This window comes from Parasteatoda tepidariorum, chromosome 11 (assembly GCF_982258835.1).
Source record: "Parasteatoda tepidariorum strain Cologne lab strain chromosome 11, Ptep-v5.0, whole genome shotgun sequence".
NCBI classification, from domain to species: Eukaryota; Metazoa; Arthropoda; class Arachnida; order Araneae; family Theridiidae; genus Parasteatoda; species Parasteatoda tepidariorum.
The window spans coordinates 99,753,782-99,772,408 of NC_141765.1; the positions used below are offsets into that span (position 1 = coordinate 99,753,782).

Below are 18,627 nucleotides of genomic sequence, written 5' to 3' on the forward strand. Positions count from 1 at the left end.
TTGTCGACCATTGTAATCTAACCATCCATTTTCCTCCTTCTTACTCCAAAGTATATCTTATGTTCAGCTGATTTTTTTAAATATTTCAAATTTAATTAAGAAATACTATATTGCAACTTTTATTGCTATTTTTTTCCTTTTCTTCATACAATGGGTCTTTTGATGAATTTTGTTTCATTAATAATTTTAAAATCATTAATTTAAAAATGTATTCCTAATTTTTTTTTTTAGAAATGAGCCTTTCTTATCAAAATTTTAATTGAATTTGTTAGCTTGTAAAACTTGTTTATAAAAGCTGTAACCTAAGCCATTTTTAATCTCACAATTAACATTAATTATTTATATTCTGAAATTATGTAATAAAAACCACACTACATAATTATAAAGTTATATATTTACATTTGAACTGAGTGGAAATTTAAACTTAAAATTTTTTTCTTCTTATAATATTAAAATAAAATTGTTCAATTTTTAAGTGGTCATTTCTTGTAATAATTGACACAATAAAGAATAAAATTTAAAAATATTCAAATTACTTACTTCAACAAATTTACACATTTTCTGTCCCTTCTTCTTTTACAGAAATTAAATGTAGAAATACTTACGTAGCTTTATTCTTTCAGTATCTGAAATTTTATTTAACAAAACACCTGAAACAAAACCCAAACGCAACCTAGAAATTTTTCCACGGAGAAAAACCAGGAAATCAACTAATACTATGAAAATTGTAAATATTTTTTTATAATGTAAAAATAACTTTTATGGGCACTTCAGAAATTTTCATCAATTTGATAATTATTTAAAGGTGTTGTGTACTAAACCAACAATCTTTGCAAAAAATTTACATAACAATTTAATTTCAAAACTGCCAGTAAATATTATGTTTTATCTAAATTAAATTTGCACTAACATATACTTGCATACAAGAATGAGACGAAAATATAATAAAATTTTTTACATTATTTTTTAAAAGTTGCTTTCAGCATGATCAAAATTTGACTACAATCCATTACTCTTTTGAGAACGTTGCTATAAAAAAATTCAGATTTTTGTTTGAAAATTCAAATTAAAAAAAATTCAGATTTTTGTTTGAAACAATTCCATTGCTTTTATTTCGCTGATTATAGATTATGCGTTATGACATAAATAGGTTTAGAAAACAGCAGGTGTAATATGTAAACATTTTAAACAGAGCTGTTCAGAAAATAAATTTAAAAAAATTAAGCAGATGCTAGAGTCAATTTTCTGGTATTGATCAATTAGCCATAAAAAAAACTATATTATGCATGTAAAAACTTGCTTTGCAAAGAACCTTACGGATGAAAACTTAAGCAAACAAGATTCTACTTTACGTTGGTTTAAATTTTTTGCTTTAACAATAATGTAAATAAATGTTCAGCTAAATTTTAAATATTAAGCCAAAGAAATTTTTACTATTATCATTATTTTAACATCATAAAAATATTCACTTCTTATCTTAAATTTGAACTAAATAATTCAAAATTAAGTGAAAAATACAATGCTAGTAGTATAAATGCTCATAAGCTGGAGTTAATGTTTAACAATGATGTTAAAATTAAATTGTTTCCGATATGTTGCAAATTTTAAAGAAACCGAATTTTAACTTCATCCAATTTCAAAATACTTAAACATTACTATCATGACTATAAAAAAATTTCCAACATTATATCTTTTTAAGTTTTATTAATGAACACATATCTGCCTACTCCATTTTTTAAAATTTTGAAGATTTATTATGAAGTTGCTGTATAAATTACCAAATGCAGTAGTTAAGAATAAAAAAAATTAATCAAACCAAATCATGACAAACATTATTTCACAATTTAATTATTTTATTTTAAAACAAAACACAATATAAACTTCACTCAACTATAAAAGCAATATATTCTTACCGTCATTGTTTAATATAAACATATAATCCGTAAAAACACATATTTGTGACTAAATAAAATAATTTTTATTGCAAAAAGCAACAGTTGGACTATGTGTTACCATTTTTATTATTATTTTCTAATAAAAAGAATTCCAAAACTTTACAGTAATTTATTTCATGCAGTTCTCTTCCCTTCAATTGCAATTTTTTGTTTATGTGCAACTATATATCAGAACAATAAACTGATGAATCTGCTTTATTGAAAGATTTTATAAAATTGTCAGCAACCACACAGCAGGGATGAATCACACAGAGATACGCCTTTCTTCAAACTTCTGCACAACAACAAGAGGACTTTCAGCTCCGGCAGATTTAAAGAGAATCTAACAGCATATACACATGAGTTGTTTTGTTTTCTGTCAGGATTGAACTTACGGGCCCTCGTATTCTACCAGAATGTCATTTTCCATTTGCATTATCCAGCAGCCCAGACGAAGCTAAAATTATAAGAGAGAAAAAGTTAAACTTTACATTGAAAACACTAAATTTAAAAATATTAGCATTGAATATTTCTTTAAGACTTAAATCATTTAAAATTTTTTTAATAGGTCTAAAATTTAATAGGTAGATTTCTGTAACAATACCTAAACCAAAAAATCTCAGTATCACTGAGCAAGAGTCGAAAAATATTTCATTTATAACCACTCTCAAGTAATAATTTTATTCTTTCCCAATTATTTTTTATTAAAAAGAAATTATAGTTCAAAATCCTTAAGCCCTTCTGAATCACTGGAGTTTAAAAGATAATTCCTTCTAGAAATGTTCTTTCTTTCATTTTTTGAAAGAACACCATAATTTAATAAAGAACAGGAAAGGAAAAAAAAAAACATTTTGTATCTTATTGAAATCTGACTGTGAGTGGGGATTTTGTTACTAATTCAGATATTTGGAGCATAGGAAATCTGTGAAATTGGGGAAGGGCGATTCCGTTTTAAAAAATAAGATTTTTTGGCCACCTAAATCTATGAACTTTCCATGATTTTTTTTCTTTTAAATAGTTAAAATCATGACATTTCATGACTAATTTTGTTCAATATTGAAATGCCAGACTTTCCTTTATGTAAATTGACAGAGAGCTAGTCTAGAATGACCGGACACAAGATATCAGGGCAGTACTATGAAAAGTTTTAACTGAGTACAAATACTTTAGGATCTCAGCTCAAGTTATCCATAACCAAAATTGTTCACAGTCAATCATTTGAAATAAATAAATAAATAAAATAAAATAAAAATGAATATTTTCATGTACAAGGATGGCTATTGTACAAGTGAGATATCTTTGTTTCGATTCAAGATGAAAGTTATTTTAATTAATTAATATTATTTAATAACGTAATTATGGCTCATTCTTAATGATACAATTCATGGATTCAGTTGGCTGGAGTTCAATTAAAATATCTTAAAATACATTAAAAATAGTTTGCAAATTCAAATATATATATATGGATCACACTCTAGAACAATGGTTTCCAAATGATGTTAGGGGTTCCGTGAAAGAGTTCTGACAGTTGAGACTTTTTGAAATCTGTAATTATATTTAAAGTAATATGCCAAAAAATGGGAAATGAAATTTTTTAAAAAAATATATAATTTTTCTAACAACAATTTTATAAAAGTATGAAAAAAAACATGCATTTATAAAAATTTGCAATAGTATTTAACATTGCGCTTTTCAAATCAAAATAAAATAACAGAATTTTTTTTAATAAAGAAATATGTTTCCCTAATAACTATTTTCAACATTTAAAAACAGTTTTTAATAGCAATATAAAAAAAATCTTCAATTAAACTAGATTCATCTCTAAGACAGTGTATATTCAACTGTTAAACATACGAGTAAAACCTAAATTAAGATTATTAAATATAAAACGATGAAAAAATTTTTTTTCTCCTTTTAAATATTAAAAGTTCAAAATAAAAAAAAAGTTTTTTACCCTAATTATTACCGGACTATTTAATCATTTAGGGCTTCATAGCCAAAAAAAAAAAAAAAAAATTGAGAACGGCTTTTCTGGAATTGTGCTATTTAATGTCCTGTTACAGGGTTCCCGCGGCCTTGAAAAAGCCTTGAAAAGTACTTGAATTTCATTTTGATTTTCAAGGGCCCCTAGAAGTACTTGAAAATGATATTAAATCCTTGAAAAATTCGAAATGGCCTTGAAAAGTATCGAAAACTCTGGAAAACAGCCCTATTTCCAGTATTTCTATGTTTAACTTTTGACGCGCGTAAGTGTGAGAGAATGACTTCCCCGTCTTTCAGATGATGACACGTACTGTTTGATTTTAGGATTTTATGTAAGTTTGGCTGATTTTAGGAATTTTAAATATTGGGAACTGCGCCAAATTCTGACAAAATCTCGATACTTATTCAGGCGATTTTAATATCAATCATCGATCTTCGTATTAGACTTATTTAAAAATTATGTGTTGGCAATTCGTTTTCGCGTGATTCAAAAATCGCACTCGCAATTCCCATTAAAGCAATTCAAAAATCTAATATCGCGATTTGTACTTAAGCGGTTTTTTAGCGCAATTAGTTTTTCCGCGAGTTTAAAATCCAATGTCGCTATTCGTATTCGCGCATTTTGCGATATCAATCATCGATGTTGTAATATCAGACATCGATTTTCGTATTTATACTCAATTTGAAAACTACTCGTTGCAGTTCATATTCACGAGACCATGTCAAGTGCAAATGATCGATGCTACTGAAAAAAAGTTAATTCAAGTATGAGTGGTTAATTAAAAAAGTCAAAGTGACCAAAATTGTTACTAAGAATCTATCAGAAGGTATTGAGGTGAAAGTTGGCAACTGTTTCAATTTAAAATGGTTGACTGGTAATAAATTTAAAATGATAATTAAGCCGCAACATCCAATAATTGATTAATTTTCTTAAATAGAAAAGTGGTCGAAATTTAAAAATTATATTTAAGAACAATTTAAATTTCACTGTCTAAATGCTTCTGCCACTTTAAATATTAAATAAAAGTCTCCCGGCAGAGTTGTTTTTAAATATCTAATTGATATCACAGTATTATGTAGAACATTCCCCCCTACCCCGTCTTCTGCCCGAATCTTTGCTTATTCAGAGGTTGTATACCTAGCTTAAAATAAGCCTTAATGCAAAATTCAAACCTGACGTTTTTATGCATCATGAATTTTATTCTCGACTTGATGCCAATCACCCTTGTTTTTTTTTTTTTTTTACTTAGATCACTTTCCAAAATCAAGAGAGAGCAATGGAAGTCTTATTTTTCAGTACTGCTATTATCGACTAACATTTATCGTCAAAACATTTTAGTTTAAAATGTTAAATTTTAGTCTATCTTTAACTAAAATTTAAGTCCTTGAGAATTTTATAATAAGTCTTAAAAAGTCCTTGAATTTTATTTTTATAGTAGAGCATGAACCCTGTGTTAACAGAAGGCACAGAAGGAAGTATTTTCATCTAATTTCTGTTTGTATTTATTCGTCATTTGCATGCACTTTACAGAGCTACATGCTACCTTCCTTTAATCAGGATAAATATAAATACTAAAAGGTCTTTCATGCTCTATCCATTCTTTAAATAAAAATTGATCATGAAGGAACAAAAAAACTATGATTACCACAAATATTAAAAATTTTAAGTCTTTTCCTTATGTTTCACTGCATTTTAAAAATATTTTTGCACTGAGTTTGACTTCCTAGCCTTTTCAACAGTTTCATGGCCACTAGTAACTCATATAACACTAATTCTCAGTAGCAGCTGATTTAGAAAGAAAAAAGAATATTTGTATGGAAATATTTAGCAATCCTGCTTAGGTATATTGAATAATATATAAAAGTATATAAAAGTTTTTACAACAGTAAGAATATTTTGTTTCCTGCAGAATAGCAATCAAGATGGATAAGAAATATTATAAATTTCAAGGTAACTGCTGCATAATATACTAAATATTTTACATATAGAGAATTTTAGGGATTTTTATTGTCATCAAAATACAAAAACTTTATTACCATAATGTCTATAAATGGTCTGCAATATTTTTTCTATATGATTGGCATTAAATGAATTCGAAATTTTTTTATGTTAACTCATAATTTTAAATCAGGGTGCGTAGCCAAATCTTTGAATCAAAAATAAGCACTTTTTAAAAACTTTTCAAGCACTTTACAAAAATTTTCAAGCACTCAAAAAATTCATATTCAATCAGTGATATCATTGAAAAACAAAAAAACTTTTTATAAACAGTTTTAGCGTTAAAAAAAAACCCAAAAAGAAACAGACGTAAATCGAAACAATCAGTACTTTCCCACATCATCGAGTGAATTCAACTTGACCCTGAATTCAGAACAAAAGTACCCGTACCCCCTACGTCAAAAAAGTGTTAGAAGTAAAATAAAATAAACAATAATAAAATTTAAATAAATTAAAAAGAAAAACATTTGATAAGGATCTGATATTCTCCATATGAATTGGAGCACTCAGGTTTCGGTTTCAAGTGTGTGTGCATGCGTGGGTACGGCATGAAGTTCGCATGAATGATTACGTAGCAAACACCCCATTTTTCGTGAAATGCATGGGATCCACCAGATATCACTGAAGGGAGAAAAAAAAATTATTCGGGAAAAAAAGCACTTTTTAAAAACGCCAGCTGAAAAATGCACCTTTAAATGCTTTTAAAAACGAAATCCCCAAAAAAGCACCTTTAAGTACTTTTTACAAACGCTACGCACCCTGTAAATAGTAGTAGACAAGTAAATAATTATTGATAGTTAAAAGATTTAATTTAAAAAGGGAGTTCTGAAAAAAAGAAACAAATTTTTAGAGCAAAGAAAAAGAAAAGCTTTAAACTGATTCCTGTGAGGTCCATTTCATTATGTATTAGTAATACTTTTTAAAATATTCAACCCAGCAATAAATTGAGTAAAATCTCTATTTTAATGGGCGATTTTTTGAAAACTCAATTATAGATCTAAAATGTACAAAAATTATAGATCTACATGTAGAAAAGCCAGAAGAAAATGGCAAAATCCAGTAGTCTGCTGGTAGATCCAGTAGAGTTGGCAGCTATGCTGCAGGGTAAAATAAAAAAAATGTCCATACATCTTAAACTATACTATTACCATTCATCTTAAAATTTGTAAACATATGAAAATACATCTTAAGCGCATACATCTTAAAATTTGTATAAGAATTGTAAAGACAGCTTCAGATTCCTAATGACAGAAATGAAAATAGAATAATACAATGTAATTTTAATTTATTTTACAATGTTAATTTAAATTTAGTACATTGAATTGTATACACAATTTTAGATGCTAAAATTTTGGCCGTTTTTTGCGTAATAATTTTGAATTTTACTATTTTATTTAATGTTAAATGGAAATTCATTAAAAATGTACTTAAGTATTTTTAATACCTTTGCATTTTGTATCATTTTATTTTTTAAAATCGCTACAATAATTTGTAACCATCAGGGATAAATAATTTTTTGTATTCATCTTAAATAGTCATTGACCACAGGGGTAATTGTGAGCCCAAGTCAAAATTCCGGAAAATTTCTCGAGTAAAAAAAAAGTTTAAATCGAAACATTAGAAAAAAAATTTAAACAAGGTGTTTTTGTACTTAGTTTACTTAATTTAGTTTACATAAAATATATTTAAAATTTTACACATACCTATGATGACTTAGAGAAGTAATTGAAATTTACAAATATGTCTTTTTTTTTTCTTGAGCTTATGATTATAATAACTATTTACTGATAAAAAATGAATATTAATCTTGAATATAAGCTTATAAAGTAGCTCTCCTTACAAACAAATAAAGTAAACTGCGTTTTTAAGTTCCACCTTTGAAAATTTGATTTCCAAAAACTTTTGTGATCAATGATTTTTTGAAACATCTGAACCTTCGATCTCCGGAAACTTCCAAATCACGGTTAGAGAAATATCCGGAAATCCGGATTTTTTCCGGAGCACAATCAGCCCTGATTAAGTTTTAGGGTATTTTTAAAAGACTCTGTCGTCAAATGAAATAAAGCTCTTTTTTTTCTGAACAACAAGCTATTTTTATAACTGCTGTGAGTTTGCAACAACTGTTAAGACATCCTAGTTCCCAGTGAATTTCATAAAAAATTCCCTGACTTTTCCAGGTATACTAGGTAAATTTCAATGGAAATTTATCTCATATTTTATTTATACCATGCGATTTTTTATCAGAAAACTTAGTTTTTTTTTATTTTTTATTTTTGCTACGTCAAAAATTAGATTTTGTGAGCAAAAACATTGAATGAGAATGGAAACATAGAAAAGTTTCACTTAAAAGTAGAATTTTATAAAATAATTGTAATAGGCCCATGGGAGCCCCGGTCATGTTTGACCTATCTTTAGCCAATATTATTATCCATGCTAGTTCTGAAAACGATGTAAAACATCAATAAGAAGTAAAGACACATTTTTGTGAAAACGGTTTTATATTTTAATATTTGAACAATGCTACATTATCTGGGCTAAGAATAAGTCTTTGATTTAAATAATTTTCATTCATAAAAATCTCACTAAGTTTTAAAAAAGCTGAATAACTTTTAAAATATTCAAATTTTTCTCTCATTCTAAGTCAGGATAACTCACTAGAGCAAGATAGTGTTGTGAGGCCACAATGGGCATCACATATTTCATAACTTTTAAAATTTCTTTAATTTCTTAAACTTGTTTTTTTTTTTACTCATTCTTAATCAAATTATAATTAAATTAAATCAATTAGTTAATTTTTATAATGGCGAATATAAAATATTTTATTCTTTTCTCATTGATCAATGTAACGACTAACTTTTTATTTCAATACTAATGTAGATTCATTAATTCACCGTTGCGCCTAATCAATTTTTTTTTATTATTTAGTTGTGGGCCAAGTTTGCTAAATATTCAGTTATGCCCAAAAATATTCTTTCTTTTCTATTAATAAAATTTTTCAATAAACAAAAAGTTGAATTAGAGTTATGCATGAGAGTAGTTTTCTTACAATGTCATGTTTCAGGGTGGCCACTCAAAACAGATTTCAAATTTCCCTGATTTTTCCAGGTTTTCCAGGTAAAAATCTTAAAATTTCCAGGTTTGTGTTTTTTTCCTTTTTTCTTATAAAGTGATGTGTACAAGAAAAGTGTCTGTATTATAAAATATCTTATTCAAAATGTCATTTTTTTAAACATATCTTGAAAAAAAAAATTTTCTTACAAGATATTTTTTCATTATTTTTTAATGTTCTGGTACAACATTAATTTTTAAAAAATTAAGACGTGGAGAAAATAATATGTTTAGCTTGCAGAATATATTGTTTTTATTGAATAATTTTAATTGTTTTTATTGAATTTAATGTGTTACTTTAAGTAGTATTTGCTCAAAGTGTACCTACAAAATGACAAAATCAGAATAACCAATAAAACCTTGGATAAGTATTGTTTAATATATTTTCATTAAGGAAAAGAAAACAGTTTCAGGTGATTATATATCAATAATTTTTAATAATTACAGTGGCTCCCAAAAGTGCTCATTCACTTATAACTTATATTGAAATAGGTAATAAAAATTCAATAATTAAAATGAATATTGCACAATGGGTATTTGATAATAAGATGTATAATCTATTCTTAGCAAAAATGCACGGAATATTTTAAAAACAAAGCAAAAGTTAATTTTTTAATCAAATAGTAACAAAAATGTTACCCCACGAAAGTCATCGTACATTTAAATGTTTTGGATCTCAGAATTAAAATTATCGTCAATTGCTTTTTTTATTTAATTATTTTTCATTTCTTTATTAGCAATTTAGTATCAAACCTATAATAGCAAAATTATATTTTAATTTTTGCTTGTTAACTCCGTAATATTTTATTTTATCATTTAAAAATGACTTGTAGTCGTAATAAAATAGACCAAATTTGATTATTTGTCTTCATAAGAGGTAAATCAGTAATGAATGTTAAATTAGTTTACTGTATTCAATTGAACTGTGCAATATGTGATAAAATGCTTAAAAGAAGGACTTCAAATCAGAGATTAAAATTATAAATTTTGTGGAAAAATTCATAAATTTGCAATTGAGTGTTGTAAAAGTTTCTGTAAAAATTTTAAAAATAATTTGCGCGAATTTCATCTGACAAAAAAAAAACTAGTTACACGTATTTTCAACCTTTAAAAGCTATTGTAGATGCTAAAGGAAACTCCACTAAATGTTAATTTAACGAAAAATTAGATTACTAATAGACTGAGTTTTTTCTTTAAAAGTGTATGATGACTTTTGTGGGATAAAGTTTTTGTCACTTTTTGATGATTGATTCCTTAAAAATAAAGTTTTCCTTTGTTTTTAAAATATTTCATATTGTCATTTAAAATATTTCAGTTTTGTTAAGATTAGAACACATTTTTTATCATTAAATATACATTCTGAAACATTCATTTTAATTAATGGATAGTCTTATTTCATTGAAAGTCATAAGTGTATCAACACTTTTGTGAATCACTGTAATTACAATTCAATATAAAGCTGTACTGTATACTGCATAATACTGTATTTCATCTTACCAGTGCTTTTTATAAAATTCACTGATCATATTTTCCTTAAACCAATATCTCAAGTCAAATTTTTAAATAATGGTATTTTGAAATAGCATTTTTATTTTAAGAGATACAGTATAAAAAAATAAATGTCAGAAATGTAAAATTGTCTAATTTTTAGTTCTATACTCTATAGAAGAAAAAAAATAGATAAAATTCCTTAAAATTTATACTTTTTTGATTTTTTTTCTTATTTGAATTTAAAACATTTAAAGAGTTCCAATCTAAACACACAGTTTTTTAGTTCAGCATAGTTAATTGTTTCTGTTTGAACAACTAGAATCTTGTACAGTGCAGAACTAAAACACTAAGTTTCGTTTTCCTTCTCTTGACTAAACACATATGAATAAAAAAATATATATATTTTATGTATATATATCATTTAATACGTTTCCTATATATTCCTTAGTCATTGTCAGCTTTTTTAGGTAAAAAGAGGAATAGTTTTGAAATATCATCTCTGGAATGCAAGCAACATTTACGAACTTTCGATATTGTGATAACTATACAATTCGAATTTTGAATCAAAAAACTAATATTTACCAACAAAATCGTAAAATTTGATATTAATATATAGTTAGTTCTAAAAAAAAACTTTTTTCAAAATCAAAATATACTATAAAAGGTTAAAATGAAATAGAAAAAATTAGCATTAATGCAAGAATTGTAACAATTTGTCGACAAACATTGCTGTTAGTGATGGGGGGAAATGCGTGATTGGTTGGTTTGCTGAGAAAAAATAATTTACAGAATTATTTTTTCTTAATTACAGAATTATTTTTTCTAATTTTTAAAAAATAATTTACAGAATTATTTTATTACAGAATATTTGAATGGGAGTTGAAAAGCTTTCAGAAAAAGAGTGCAATATAAAATCTATTATTATTAAATTATAACCAACTAATTTTTAGAGAATTTAATAAAGTTAAAAATACAAAAACAGTTTGTCAAAATAGAAAAAAATTACCACTCTCAATTGCGAACAAACTTGATTCATTGTGTGAACAAGGACAGAATTTAAAAACCGAATCCTAACCCCGTCTTCCACATCCACCATAATCTTTGCCTTTCCTAAATTGCACAGTCTGCATAGAGATCAAAGGTTTCTACATTTGCATGGGAGAATTTTATGTTGTATTCTAGTTTAATAGGGTTATAATGGAGCAAATTTTGACGAAAGCAAAGTAAGTTGATGATATTTTAACTGTTTGGAGATACATTTGAATAATTTTAATTCTGAGATCCAAAACATTTAAATGTACGATGACTTTCGTGGGGTAACATTTTTGTTACTATTTGATTAAAAAATGTTGGTATAATGGATGAAACAATTTAAATTAAGAAAATTATTAGCAAATAATTTAAATTAGTGAATAAAAAAATATATAAGAAAAAATTTCCAGCTTTTCTTTAAAATTTCCAGGTTTTCCAGGTTTTTATCCATATTTCCCTGATTTTTCCAGGTTTTTTCCAGTATAAAAAAAATTCCCTGATAATTCCAGGTTTTCAAGGTTTTCCAGGTGGGTGGCCACCCTGTGTTTAATTAAGTCCTATTTCAAGTAAAAACAGGCCATACTAACAATCAATAACATAATTTTTAAGAACAAAAATCTGTAATTAATTATTATTTTAAAGGTTTATTTATTGTAAATAAATTCCTTCAAATATTTAGCTTTAACTCAGTTAAAGATGCCAATTTTTTTTAAAAATGCTTCAAAATCTTCATAATATATGTGTATGTTTTATCATTCCATAATGCTAAATGCAAAAATTATTAGTAAAAGAGATGTCATGTTGTGTTCATTTAACTAACTTTTATGTAAATGACCATACCTAATATGAATAGCAAAAAAATAAAAAATTCATCCAGTAAGGATCTCATTAATGATAAAAAAAAGATTACAGATGCTCAATTGACTTGATCTGTAAACTTTTCAACTAAATTTAGTTGAAGCTCTGAGGAGCTGCGTATTTTAAGCATAATCTAATAAAAAGCAATTTTTAAACTTTACACTCAGAAACTGTAGCTACTACTCTTGTTTGGTAGTTAAGAACATTGTAAAAGCATAATCTAAATAAAAAGCAAGCATATCTTTGATTATAATAGCTTCATTCCTTTTTCGTCTGTATTATCATGGAAAAATATTTCCTTCAATTGATTAAGAATTCATTTAATCCTCCTCTTTATAAATCATTAATATGTTTTTCTTAATAACTTTGGCATTTGTGCAGAAATCACATTACTTAAATAGATTATTTGTTTACAATTGTCTAAAACATTAACATAAAACTCAAGAACAGTTCAAGTTTTATTACAATGTTTTTACCTTTATAAAATAGCCATTAACTTCCCACTGCTAAAACTGTTCTGCAGATAATACAATACAATTGAAAGAATATTTTTAAAAGAGCTTTCAAGATTGAAATTTGGAAATATAATTATACAGGATAATATGTAACTGTTCCTATCATAACTGAATAAAATGTTACATTTAAATCCATTATTCTTTTAATTTACAATAATAATATGTATTGTAAATAAACGAATAAATATTATGTTATACATTTCAAACTTGATAATTATTTCAAACAGAATAGATAAATGAAGGTAAAATCAAAAAGAAAAAAATATTTCTTACCTACAGATGTTGGCATCTCTCCCCACTGAAGAACAATATTTTTATTAACTTTCCCACAAGAATTTACATAAACTCCTTCATCTAGAAATAAAAATAAACAATTTATTTTAACTCATAATAAATAATTTCAGTACCTAAACAGAACTATTCAAAAAATAGGATGGAAAAAATTCTACTAAAAATCATTATCTTAAAAGTTATTTCAAAATACAGTAAAAGATAAGAGAAAGAAAAATACATAGCAAATTTTTAAAAAAAATGGAGATGCCTTAAGTTTTAAAAGATAAGTATGTTGAGTTCTTTAAATATAACAAAAACGTTAAAGTGAGAACAAGCACTGATCTCGTGACAATTACTAAATATAGTTAATACCACTTTAAAATATAATTATTTAAAAAAATTTGTCAAACATTAAAAACTATCAACACCTTCTTGAACGTTCTGAGTAAATTTTCCATTCCAACTGTTATGCTGCAAACAATTTTTTAAACATCTTAAAACATTTAAGAATCAAACTAATTTATGTAATACTTTGCATTTGCATGTTTTTATTGCTAGAAAGCAAAGAAGATGTTTAATTATAAACTACTAACATTTTTAAGGATGTTTGGAAAAGAAAGCTTTTTTTCTGTTCAACTCTTAACAAAGTTTTAATTCTTAAATAGAAATAAAGAGAAGGATCTTGAGAAATCTTAATTTTCGTGATCAACAGTCAGGTTGTATTTTTCTAGCAAAGAAAATAAAGCTCAAAATGGATATTTAAAAAAAAATGGACAAAATATTTCAAGGAAGATAGGCATTTAAACAACTTAATGTGAGTGTCGAAGAAAACAAGCATTTAATTCAGATTTTTATACTACTGTTATAATTATTTTTCAAAAGAATTACCTAGAACTAAAATAATTTCATAATGCATAAATCTCTGCATATGTAATTTTAATTATAAGTAGTTCTTCAACAGACTTTTACAAATTCTGAAAATAGTTAAGTAATTTTCTGAACCTCAGACTTTTAGCTTTGAGAAATTAAAAGGTTTTCGAAGAATATATTTGTTTTTATTTTTTAACTCATCATCTGAGATCAACTGAAAAGTTACAATTGCAACTTTTCAAACGATCCTAGTCAACTTAACCTAGCAGTCCAAAATCTTAATCCATAAGGATTATTCCTAGTGCAGTGATAGGACATGTGCCTATAATACAAAAATATGATGGAAACTTAAAGCATTAGCATAGAAGCAAAAGAATCATTGTGCTGAGACAATTCTTATAAAATATACACTTTAAGCTTTATTTACTTTTTTAAACACCCATTTGTAAAACTTTTAACACTTATTTTGAGCTATATCCAATTTTGTAAAACATATAGATCAAACTATGTTCATTTTCTTACATATGTTTTTTAGCTGTATCCAAAACAAACAGCCCAACAACAATTTAATCTTTTTATCAGTTTTATCAATTTATTATCTTTTAACAATTTTATCAGTTCATTTAATTTTTTATGAAATTTATTATTTTAATTAAATATTTAAGAAAGAGTATGTTAATAATCATCTCTTAATAAAAATTGACCCTTTTTAAAAAATAGTCTGAACATAAAAATTGTCACTTTATAAACAAGAATAAGTACATTTACATATATTTTTAAGAAGTATATTTGTATAAGTACATTTAATGTTAATATTAATGGCTCAATATGTATAGATATATATAACATTGTTAAAAAAAAATAAAATCTTTCATAATTCATCACAAACAACTTATTCTATACAGGTTGTCCGAAATACAACAAATGTGGCATGCATACAGAATTTAATGGTGGGATCTTTCCCAAGTTTCCCTAAAGGAATGCAGTGCCTTGCATTTCTTCGGCTTTAGTTGAAACTGTGCTGACAGCAGGTTCAATACATTCAAAGGAATGAAACTGCAAATCTCAAAAAGTTCTGATTTTATAATAATGAAGATTCCACAGAAGAATTTAATGTAAACTGAAATATTTGAAAGAAATACTAAATTTTTATATGTGTGATGTAAAATGCACAGATTAAACTCAAACACATATTAAATATTCAGTTACTTTTTAGTATCTGCTCGACATAGCACATTTTGTCGCATTGTGTGAAAAATTATTAAAATTAAGAAAACTATCATTTTTAACCAAATTAACATACACAAATATTATAGAAAACAGAAAGTCTTCTTAATAATGGAGAACTAGTTGTTTGGGTACATTTTTAAACTGATAATGCAACATATGATTAGCAATAATTACAATAAAACTATAATCAGTAATTTTAAATCTCTAACAATAAATTACAGTTTATATAGTTAGAAAATACTTTTTAATTTGATAAATTCTTAAAATGAGCAGTAAATAACTGGAATCAAATGTAAAACAATTTATGTTCAGTTATAAATTTTAAGCATTGAAATTATACTCACTATCATAACAAAGAAGGAGTTGCAAGCCTTTGGAATTAGGAAGAGTGACTATAGTGTGAGGTGTAATGGAGTCCTGAGACTAAAAGAAATATAAACATGAATATTAAAAACTTTTGAAATGTTTTGGACAATGATTAAAATAAACTAAACAAAGGAACAGATATATATATATATATAAAAGGGTACTTAAAAAAAAAAGAAATACTGACATAAAATTACAAAACAACTAATTATATCTATAAAAAATCATACACATAAAAAAAAAAGATTCTGCATAATCTAGCAGAAAAAATATTGTGTAAAAAAAGGCCCATCGGCAATAAATAAATAAATAATATAAAGTAAAATAATAATACAATACAAATGTGTAAGATGCAGCAAGTATAAAGAAAATTAAATAATAATAATAAAAAAAAATACTTGCATAAATGCCTTTCTAATTTAGGCCCCAATAAATGTTTCAATGATACTAACAATTCTTTTTAATTGTCACACATATTTAAAAAACCAAAATTAGTTCATTTTAATATATATTTCATATGAAAAATCACATGTATTCCAAATTAGTTTCAATTTCCTGTTAAAAAAAGTTTTTTGTTACCACTGCAGCAGAATGCTTTAAAATTTAGTGTTTAATGTTAGTATTTTAAGTCTTTTAAAGACAATTAAAAAAAAATTATGAATGCAATTTTTTATTATAAAACAGATTTTAATTATATTTTACAAAGTTTGATATAACCTTAAATAACCCAAGAATACAGGGATTAAACATAGGAACTTCATATATTAAAACCAGAATTTTAAAAAGTATATATAACTGACATTCATTATTCTCTATGCATACATGCACACTAGCAAACATTTCAGATTATTTAACATAACTGCAATGAAATACAAATCATGAAAACATTTAATCAGGGAGCTACTTCAATTCCAAACTTCCTTATGATTTTTGTGTATTGTTTATTACAACATTAACTGCTTATCATATCATACTTATTTATTAACCTTTTCAAGAGGGATCGACATGCCACAACATGCAGACTTCTCCCCATCATATCCTGGACAGTCTTGGTCTGGACTAAGGGGACATTCTGAATAAACCACTTTTGGTGGTCGACTTCCTCCGGGTCATGGATTTCATGGACATTGTTTAGCCCTGCTAACTTTGGGGATATGGAAGAGAGGAAGAAGGGAGAGGGATCGACAAGACATCTAGGTCTGTTGGTGTATCTTTCTGCGACTGGGGGAGGAAATTGTAAGAGGTAGCCTCTGTTCGTAAAAAAAATGGTGACGGGAATGAAAGAATACTCCCACTGTTTTTCTTAAACACCGTTCACTACTTTTTTGACTATCGTATTTAGGGATAGTACAAGGACCACCAGAGAGGGACTCTTGTGCTTTTGTATAACTTTAAAAGTGCAGAAAACCTTTTTCAGTGGTTTTATTAGATTCAGCATAAAAATTGAACAAATAGCATTTCACATACCGTTTTCTATAATAAATTATCAGCCTGTCCTATGTTATTATAACTTATGCACCTTCAAGCATTCATTAGCACCATGTAACACTTTGTCAATCTTTTTGTTTTGAACTTTATCAATGCAGAATCTCAATAAATAATATTTCAATGTCTATAGGTACATTTATGTTAAAAAAAATTAATGAATGGAAAAAATAATAGAAACAGCTTTTTCTTTTTTGCTGTTATATCAATCCCTCATTCACAACAATTTCTGCAAAAGCAAAATTTAAAGAATCAAGTCTTAGTTTACAATAACATACAAAAGTTTTAATAGCTATAATTATCAGTACCTATAATAATAACTATTTAATACATTACAATTAATATTTGTAATTTTAGTACGTTTATTAAGCATTTCATGTTTAATATCTATCAAAAAAATTTTACAAGCTGTTTTTTAACATATCTATATTAAAACAAATTTGAAACAATTTGTCACTGTTCTACTATAAGTCTAAGTAAAAATAGAAGAAATTTAAATCATTTCTGATGCACTAAAAGACATGTAATTTAACTACGAATATAACTATTTGAATGTATTTTTTATCTTTAGAATTGTTAAATCTTTTCAACTTATGAAAATACGTCACTTCAATCAATGATAAATAGTTTTTACCACTTTATTGGCCGGTTTTATGTTTTCACTATTAATGATAATAACAATAAAAACAAGAGGGGGAAACGAAGATAATTCTACTATAATTCCTGGCTAATTTGATTGATCTGCTCTTCTCAGTAAGAATGATCGTTACTATTGAAAATTATTTAATCAAATAAATTCCCTTAATCTTATTTACAATATTATATTAAATAAATTGTGTAATACATAAAAAAACTATTATTACAATAACTTGGTTAATCATTGACAAAAATTAATACAACATTTTTAATTTAATTTAATTTTCTAAATAGCATATATCGTAATTTAAATCACTAACTCTAAAAAAAAAATGCTTTAGCCAGTTTCTAAATTTATTTATAACATATCACTCAGAACTTTATTCCTCTAATCTCTTAGTTCGTATCACATATGTGCTTTGGTTTCCAAAGAATTTTCTTTTAAAATAGTTCCCCAACAAGTAATACACAAATATTTCAATTATTGTGCTTCAGTTGCAAATAATTCATATAAAATATTCATATTCAAAACATCATGTCATTTTCCTTTTGTACCAAATTTCATAAAAGAATGCATCTTACTGAAACTATGTAGAAACTATAATAGAAATTATATATTTTTTTAAATTCAGGTAATAGATTTATGAAATTTTAATGTTCTAAAAAATTCAGTTCGATCTTATGAAGATAAACCAACGAGATATTATTAGACGTCATAAAAACTAACTTAAAATTAAACTGTATCTTGCATAATGAGAGGGGAGGAACATGAAAATTGTCACAAAAGAAAAAAGATTAGGAAGAAAAAATACTATTTATGATTTCATTACAAAAAAAGCATAAAAAA

At 25.9% G+C, this 18,627-nt stretch overlaps 1 protein-coding gene across 13 annotated transcripts in view; it reads right to left on the bottom strand.

Annotated features, from left to right (window-relative positions):
- Positions 1-1,832: 1,832 nt before the first annotated feature.
- The window catches only part of LOC147802010 (serine/threonine-protein kinase mig-15-like), a 32,177-nt gene continuing 15,382 nt past the window's right edge, over positions 1,833-18,627 (bottom strand). For 8 of the 13 annotated variants that reach the window (XM_087155375.1, XM_087155373.1, XM_087155372.1 and 5 more), the window contains 3 exons: positions 15,638-15,716; positions 13,194-13,274; positions 1,833-2,391 (listed from right to left, as the gene is read on the bottom strand). In XM_087155375.1, coding sequence (XP_087011501.1) covers positions 2,354-2,391; positions 13,194-13,274; positions 15,638-15,716 — 198 coding nt within the window. In that variant the 3' untranslated portion in view covers positions 1,833-2,353. Of the gene's footprint in view, positions 2,392-13,193; positions 13,275-15,637; positions 15,717-16,645; positions 17,507-18,627 lie in introns of those variants that run through there. The other 5 variants (XR_015430549.1, XM_087155382.1, XM_087155383.1 and 2 more) reach the window with 3 other exon arrangements.